The following is an 8,846-nucleotide window of genomic DNA, read 5'->3' as shown; positions in this document are numbered from 1 at the left end:
TAAAAGACGTGTAGATGAGGCGCTTAGGGACATGGTTTAATGGGCATGGTGGTGTTGGACTGATGGTTGGACTCGATGATCTTAGAGGTCTTTTCCAACCTTAATGATTCTATGATTCTAAAGTGCAACCATTACCTCTTCTACAATAAATGCATGCATCTTCTCTGTCACAGCTAGGTAACAACACCCATACCCACAAATGAGTTCTCAAATTAGTACATTTCGCATACCTCCAGTAAAGCCAGGGAAACAGAGGTAATGAAAAATTGTCCATTATCCTACAAATATGGCTAAATAACTGTATGGTAAATGTATAGGTCACCAAACACTGAAATTACTAAAGTTTAAAAGCCTCAAAATCAGGAACATTAGGAAAAAAGATGTTTCACACGTACCAAGACATTCAGATTACCAACCAACAAAACCCAAAAATCCACAAGTACTTTTCAATAAGCCAGAAAACATGTCCTGTGTGTTACATGAGTATGTAATAAACAGTTAATTAAGAAAAAAATCTAGGAAGATTTCAAGAGAAACAAAATCACATTTAAGTATTACTAAAATGTAAGTATCACTAGCAGAACTCATTAGGCACCCCAATAAGCTTTCTAAATTGGGGCTAAAATCCATTGTTCACAGCTAACATTGTCTATTTAACTATTCATCTATTTAAATTGGGTTCTGCTAGAGTGAAACATAAAAGCTGTAAAAGTATCAGCACAGATTGATTCTATGAATGTAACTGTATCGTGACTACTTAATTACTATCAGCATTTCCTAGAAAGAGTTTCTAAGATCATAATCAAATTAAGAGTTCTAAAACACTAAGACTCAATCATCAGCCTGGAACTACAGGCAAGCCCTCCACCTCACAACCGTTCTCAGAGATTAAAAAAATTCAAACATTCTGACTAACAAAGATTTTCTCAAAATTCCAACACACAAAAATACAATAAGTTAAAGCTTCGAAACTGAAACAGATGTAAGGTCTTCATTAGTTCTGTCTCTCTTCTGGAACACCTGAGAACAGCCTAACACCTATCCTTTTACGATTAATCTCCCAATTCAAAATAATTCAAATCACATTTATCCATTCTGAAAGTACAATATGGCCTTCTATTCCTTTCATATAATCTAAACAAAACTCACATTAATACCTGACACTTTGCATCATTAGTATGGCATGGAGTTTGCACAGCACGTTATGACATAACACAGTTCTCAAATAAAAAAAACTTGCAAATTATCACACATATCTTCACGTATTGAGTCTTACAAGACGCAGGCCATTGCACAGAAATTTAAAGCAAAACTTAAAAGTGTATTTTGGAGCATATATTCTCCTTTTTACCATTATTCTTCCCCCTGTTTTTGGACCCAAATCCTTCAGCCTAAAGATAGCTAAATATTAGCTACAAAAAGTAATCCAAGAAAAGCATTTACTATATTTGGATTAAAGTAATCCTTTCTCCATCACACCCAAACAGATTGTCTTCACAGCACCTACCAGAAACTATTTGTTTCACAGTCTGGAAACTAAAATAGTGAGACCAATCACCAGAAGCGGTGGTTCAAAGTAGTCAGTCTTTTGAATATTCTGGCTTGGGGAAAAACAAACAAACAAAGACAACAAGAAGCTTGGAAACCAGAGAACAACATCTGCTGTGTCTGTCTCCAGTCTTCCCTCTTCTCTTGGAAAGGCTTCTGAAAAGTTTGGGGGGGAAAGGAAGAGCCCAACTGCCCCTCAGTTCCTCTCTCCCAAAAGTATCACTTTCCAATCTAAAATGGAAGAATTCTTGAAAAGATAACTGTTGGTAAGTTCCCTAGCCATAAAATTCACCTACTCCTCCTTCTGACAGTCCTGTAAACCCCAGGTAAACTCCAAGAAGTTTGATAGAAAATTATTAGTTGACTACACACCTGGTCTCCCAAATGAGGAAGTGTCAGATCAAGAGAAAAAGTGGTGGTAATATTGTTCTCTTAATCAGTGCCTTAGAATTACAGGCCACCCTGAGGAAGGGGAACATGACAGTTACAGAGCCATATGCTGTAAGTAGCTATTCTGGTGACAAGAGCTCAAAGACATGCTGTAAAAACTGTCGATATTTTTAAAAGCTCATTATGTTGATCACAGAAGTAATGTAAACGCTATTGTCTACTCAAGTAATCTTAGATAACTTGTGCCAGAATAGATAGGCCTTCAGTTGGTTGTTGGTGGTAATGGTGGGTTTTTATGTTTGTTTTTTTAAGCCATAATCACCAGAAAGGACCTTGGAACAAAATCTTTTAAGTAGCTGTGCACAGATGTACCTTCTCAGAGAAAGCACTGTTCCTCAGGGACAAGTTATTCTGGACTGAATCTGGCATAGAATTTAAATAGGTATTTTCCGCAGTTTAAAGGCTGCCCACAACATTTTTCTCTTTCCCACAGCAACTGAGATTTCAATTCTTTTCAACACCTGGTTCATCCTTTATGTTCATGCACCTAAGGGCTACCTGCCCGGAAAGCACATGGAACTTGAAGAGCAGTATCTACATAGAATGAAATGTACCTCTGTTGACATAAGCTTGCTACCATCCACACAGTTTCTGAGCACTCACAAACTTCTGCCCTATGATGACACTAAAGGTACAGGTTAATGTCACTATGAAGCTAAGCTATTGCCAAACAGAAGAGAACCACTTTCCTATTTGCATCTTCAGCCACATGTTGTCCCTCATTGGGCTTCACCAGCTAGTCTAGGAAACTAAATTAATTTCTTCTGGGAGTAGGGGAGAAACTACTTTTCGGCTCCTTTGTGCTGGCTGTCTTCAGGGCCAGGCAAGAAATGGCATGCCACTGGTGGGTTAAAGGAAGGAGAATGCCAATAAATCATTGTAACTGTACCATCAGACCACTCCCTAGAATCAGGGCCCAAGCTAACACAGGGCAACTAATAAAGCCAGCATCCTCTTCTGCGAGCCTACATATACTGATCAGATATAGACGGTCTCTTGTAAAAGAGGCAACCCTGAACACTCTTGCCTGATCTTTTCAGCTTCTGTCAGGAAAAGAACTGCTAAACAGCAAGGAAATATTCTCTTTTTCCCTTTGTGATAAACTTCACAGTGTGCTGTAGCAGAAACTCTTTCACCATTTCCTTTATATTTCTGTCTCTGTAACAAGACCTCTTCTGCACTTTACTAAACACTTATCTTAGTGGCAGTCCACCTCTTTTCCACCCCTCCCTCCTCCTTTTTTTCTTTTCATAGAATCATAGAACGGTTTGGTTTGGAAGATGATCTAGTCCAGCCCCTTGCCACAGGCAGGGACAACTTTCACTAAATCTGGTTGCTCAAAGCCCCATCCAACCTTACCTTGAACACTTTAACTGGATATACATCATACACCACTTATATTGAATATTCATCATATTCTATACTTTCATTGGATATACATCACGTTACCATGATATGTAATATGCAAACTACAAAAAGCATGTCTGGCTGTAATGAGTGGGTTTCGTTTTTTTTTTTGTTTTGTTTTGTTTTTTTTTTAAACTTCAGTTACCTTTAACAACAAAATACCAGCTGAAATTACCATACTATACTTGCAGGCTCTTAGAGTGCCTGCCATTTTGCCCTTGATATACCTAAGGGAGACAGAAAGCAATTTATCTTTTTACTTCTGAAATACTGGTGTTAATCTAGAAGACTTGCTCACTTTACAACAATAAAATATCAGTAAAATCAACTTGAGAAGGGTACATTTTCAATAGTACCTCTCAGGCTCACACTAATGAAGAAGTGCAATGGATGCTACTGTTTGTGAAGCTATTGCAACATATGCATTTAACCAGCTGCCAGCAGTGCTTGGGCACAAGGAACAAGGGGGAACATCCTGAGGGAATTTTCAATGCACATTTCAGAACCTTTTGTCATCATGCACATAACCCGAAATTACAGCTGCAAATTGCAGAACATGACGGGCATGAACATCCTCCGCACCTTTATCTATCAGCATTCCAGGCCATAAATAAAATTCATGAGTGTACAGCTCTTCCTCAACTCGGATGCACATTCTCCTTGTGTATACAACATGTAACATTGCTAGAAGAAAAAGGGAACTATGTTTTATGAGAGGCAAGCCCATTGACCACGCGTGTAGTAATCAACAAACTGCACCTCCTCTGCCTCTCTCATGACGGTTTCGCCTTTTCTAAACCTTACAATGCTACTCATACATTTGTTTTATTGGCAAGATTTCTCTTCACAGTAAATTGAGCTACTTTTTTTTAATCAATTTAAAGTAGAACTCAATTTCCCTCCAAATATTCAAAGTTAAGGCACCTCATCTTCTAGCAACCCCCCCCTACTTTTGAATGAAAAAAATTATGTAATTTGTAAATTCTCAAAAGAACGCTTTCAGCCAACATCCAAATAGATTTGATATTATTCCTGTGTTTGGCTGTTCAAATTATGGACATTCTGTCCGCTTTGACACATCAGTCTGATGGTGAGATTTACCCTTCAATTTTTCAATTATTATACAGTCCGTGATAAGCAACAATGAAGACTGTTGAGCTTCGTAAAGGTAAATCTGGTCATGAGGCAACTCCGGCAATCTTCTCATTCTGCATGAGCACCACTTACCCTGCATTTGCCTGGGGCTGGTTAAACCTTTCCACCTTTGCTAGGGTGTCATCAAAGGCCTTCAAGGACCAGGACAGCAGAAAATAGGCGTATCCCAAAATGACTGCTGGCATTTCAACACTCTGTAGCTATGACAGTCAGAAAAAGAATGTCCTCACTTGCAGCTTTTATATAGTCCCATGCACATGAATATGCAGTAATGTGCAACTTTCTCAAACATGATGGCAGTGAATCACCTTGCTTTCTTCCACAGTCAGCATCCATATGGATAGCTACTGCTTCCTATTAAAATACTCCAAGCAGGTAAAGAATAGGGACACAATTCAGAATCTGCATCTGCTCTTTACCTCTTCTGATCTGCTGCCAAATCAGCTTGTGTTCATTTACATGAATGACAATATTCGCATACCCTTACAGCAACCACTTCTAAGAAAGCAGTGTTGGACCAACCTCACCATCATCCTCAACACTAGTTCCAGACTATTTCACCCTAGGTGTCCAATCCCCACTGGACAGTTGTGCCAATTTACAGATGACCATCTAGATTGTCCTTCCAAGACATAAAACTTAACACACTAACATGTCTCCACCACAAGCAGCTGTGTTGACTGTAGAATGAAGTCCACAACAGCATTTCAGTTACTCCAGAAACACCTTTTAACGCTGGGTTCTACGATCCCATTTCTCACAACAGGGAATGCAGGGAGCGGTGGGTAGCTGTGATCAACCTCCAACAAAGGTAATTTATAGAATCATAGAATAGTTTGTGTTGGAACAGACCTTTAAAGGTCATCTCGTCCAATCCCCCTGCAATGAGCAGGGACATCTTCAACTAGATCAGGTTGCTCAGAGCCCCGTCCAACCTGACCTTGAACGTTTCCAGGGATGGGGCATGCACCACCTCTCTGGGCAACCTGTTCCAGTGCTTCACCACCCTCAGCGTAAAAAATTTCTTCCTTATACCTAGTCTAAACCTACCCTCTTCTATTTTAAAGCCATTCCCCCTTGTCCTGTCGCAACAGGCCCTGCTAAAAAGTTTGTCCCCATCTTTCTTATAAGCCCCCTTCAAGTACTGATAGGCTGCAATAAGGTCTCCCCGAAGCCTTCTCCTCTCCAGGCTGAATAACCCCAACTCTCTCAGCCTTCTCCATTCTTTTTCTTCATCCCATCACAATCTGTGAGGCACAGTTTAAAAGTGTAGGATCCCCTTCTTCTCTCATCCCATCAACATGAATTTTGAGGGAGTTACAGCTATACTTACATCTATCCTGCAAACAATCCACTGAATTAATTTGTTTTTGCAGAACACTTACATTATAAAATGTTAAAGATTGTGTCAGTGTAACACTGACAGAACAGGCTATGCTAGAAAAGTGAATCAATGCTGCAGCAAATGCTCAAAGGCTCCATTCTGGTCCAGATATTCATCAACTATTTAAACACAGCTGAGCACTGTCTTAGGGCTGAAGAGAATACCGTGGACTGGTAACCAAACTGTGTGAGCTGGTATATCCAGAGTCATGTGCTGAACTTCTCTCTGCTACATTCAGCTACAAGGACAAGACCAAGTCTGCCAATTGGAAAGTTGTTGAAAGTACCACAGCAGAAACTAGTAACACCAACCACTTTTTAAGCAAGAGAAAAAATTCAGATCACTTTTGTGAAATCCACAAGTTCGGCAAACCAATCCAAGCTTTAGACACTCTACAGAGTTACATATTTCTAAAGGAGGTTTTGACACAAAAAATAAATGCAGTCAGCAAATGGGATTGAGGTGAGGTCATTACTGAATGGAACAGGGAAAAGCAGATAGATAGAGTATGTATTTAGAGTTGCCCCCCGACAATGTCTGTTCAGCAAAGGGCATGATCAGATGGGATATTATAATGAACAATCTCATTTGATTAGGAAAGGTACACTATGCATTATTCAAGAATGGAGGCAAGAACTCAAGTTGCAATCGTATTTCCTTTTCATTCTGGTTTTCAGTCAGAAATTTGTCAGGGGGAGGAAGAGACAATAGTTACAAATTTGTTCATAAAACAGAGCTTGTATACCAACATAAACAAATGATTAAGTTTCACCACGTAGTTCTCTTCCATTTTCTGGTACATTTAAACAATTCAGCCTGTCTTCCACATTGATCACAAACCGTGTTATGTTTTTGGTCAATGTTACTGGGTATTTCACCAGGTGGCTATCTTCCAGATCACTTATCAACTACAAACCACGGTCACCAGTGCACCTGTTGCAGCTCTTGGCTTACAGAACAGATGTCTAGTTATATCTCAACTTTCCACTGTAATCAAAAGAAATGCCAAAACCTAATCTAACAACACAGTATGCATGTTTTTGAATATATGAGGCTGAAAACCTGTCCTCTGTGGTTGTATGAGGTTTATGATAATAAGCGTTCCCCTACTTTAGTATATGAATAAAATATGCCTCTTTAAAAAGAAGTATCACACCTTTCTTATAAAGTAAAAGAAATGCAAGACAATATGTGTATTTAAAACACAGAAAAGGGATAATCCGCTCCAAAGTAATAGGAAAATAGTTAAAGTTAGATTAATCAAGTTCTAAGTTCACTGTGACAACTACCGGGCTCCAGGGATTAGAGTCTTTACACATGCCCTTACACTAAGTCACATCCCTGATATTATATTATTAAACAGTATGCTCAAGTTGCAACAATCGAACCATAACATGCTGCTCCACATTAAATTCAGGTTTTCATAGCTTTTTGCTGCAAAATACACAATATGATGGGAGGTTTTTTGGTGAACATCTATTCTCATGATCGCATAGTATTTTAAAAAATAATCTTTCTGTAGTTTGGGTACTTGTAACACATGAAGAATATTGCTCTGAACGGAACAAAGCATGGTGAAAAATGCTCTCAAATTTAAGAAGTGGGTATTCAGTGCTGCATTTATTTGGTGGCTGGGATTCTTATCTGTATCAGAGAATGCCTCCAGAGTCCTTCATCTTACTCTTCTATCTCCACAGACTTAGAACACAGAAACTGCTGAAACAACATCCATCCAATTTGCAATTTTTTCCCTTGTCCAGTTTTAATATATTTGAGATAACACCACTGATTCAAATTCCTGTTTTTTGCTCCCACCATAATGTATTTACACAGATCAAGTACATCCTATCCCACACATCATATTTTGCTAAGATAAAAACATCTTTTTGTTTTATATAGAAAGCTATCTTTGGAAATGCTGTAGCTGCTAGTCTGAATTCTGAAACAAAGGTGGTCTGACACAGAAATCCAAACAGGTTCTCTTGTAAACAACTTTTCCACTGCCCCTCCCTATAAAAAAGTATAGTGGTGGAATTAGCTGAAAAAACAACCTGCATTTTCTCTCACCCACATCAGACCAGTGGCTCAGTTACTGGGGAATAAATTATTATAAGTTTTTGCTATCTTCTGAGATTTCCAACTGAGAATATCCCAAGCTGTGACAATAAGGATTGTGTTCTAATCATTCAAGACTGAAACATACCTTACTAAATTTCATCCCATTTCAATTTTTCTAGTATATCAGTACTATATGCTGATCCTGCTCAATACTGACAATGCCTTCAGCATAAGGCACCACCAATCAGCTTGGATATGAATCCATTAATCCTAGAATACAGTATTTCTGTTTAAACTACCAATGCAGATTAAGTACAGCCATTTGAAAAGCACGCTGTAAAAGAAAAATGGCAACTAATGTCTTACCTTGTCCTAAGAGCCACCCAAGCAGCATCGATGTCAGCATACAGATTCTTCTCTGTTGGCTTCCCAGAACTTGCACCGTATCCAGAATAATCATATGAGAATATGTTGCAATTAATCCGTGAACCCAGTCCTATGTAAAAGCTGCTCATCTGACCTAGGTCAACAGCATTTCCATGTGAGAAGAGCAAAGTATACTTGGCGTTAGGTGAGCAACGCACAAACATACAGGCAATCCTGTTACCTTTACTTGTTCTAGTCATGAAGCACTCAATGGCATCTTTTTCTCTAGAAGAATATTGCCAGTCTGCTCGCTCTGAGAGATGCAAAGTCCAGCGACTTCCACTCTCATCACACATCAGTGTGTACGTGGGATCAGGCGGTAAGAATGCCAGTTTGGAGGCAATTTTCCCTGGGCATGGCGGACAACAGAACAGGCAACACAGTTCACTAAAGGAAAGATTATTCATCTTCTAGTCTG

The 8,846-nt window shown here is 39.1% G+C and overlaps 1 protein-coding gene across 2 annotated transcripts in view; it reads right to left on the bottom strand.

Annotated features, from left to right (window-relative positions):
- ABHD17B (abhydrolase domain containing 17B) overlaps positions 1 to 8,846 on the bottom strand; it is a 13,691-nt gene extending 4,845 nt beyond the window's left edge. Inside the window, exons 1-2 of one of the 2 annotated variants that reach the window (XM_009328093.1) lie at positions 8,610 to 8,836; positions 8,369 to 8,522 (exon numbers count right to left, since the gene is read on the bottom strand). In XM_009328093.1, coding sequence (XP_009326368.1) covers positions 8,369 to 8,522; positions 8,610 to 8,835 — 380 coding nt within the window. In that variant the 5' untranslated portion in view covers position 8,836. Of the gene's footprint in view, positions 1 to 8,368 lie in introns of both variants that reach the window. The other variant, XM_009328092.1, reaches the window with a different exon arrangement.

This window comes from Pygoscelis adeliae, unplaced genomic scaffold (genome assembly GCF_000699105.1).
Source record: "Pygoscelis adeliae isolate BGI_AS28 unplaced genomic scaffold, ASM69910v1 Scaffold45, whole genome shotgun sequence".
In the NCBI taxonomy this organism is placed as follows: Eukaryota; Metazoa; Chordata; class Aves; order Sphenisciformes; family Spheniscidae; genus Pygoscelis; species Pygoscelis adeliae.
Note: the sequence above shows the minus strand (reverse complement) of the source record. Positions and strands in the feature narration are given on the sequence as shown.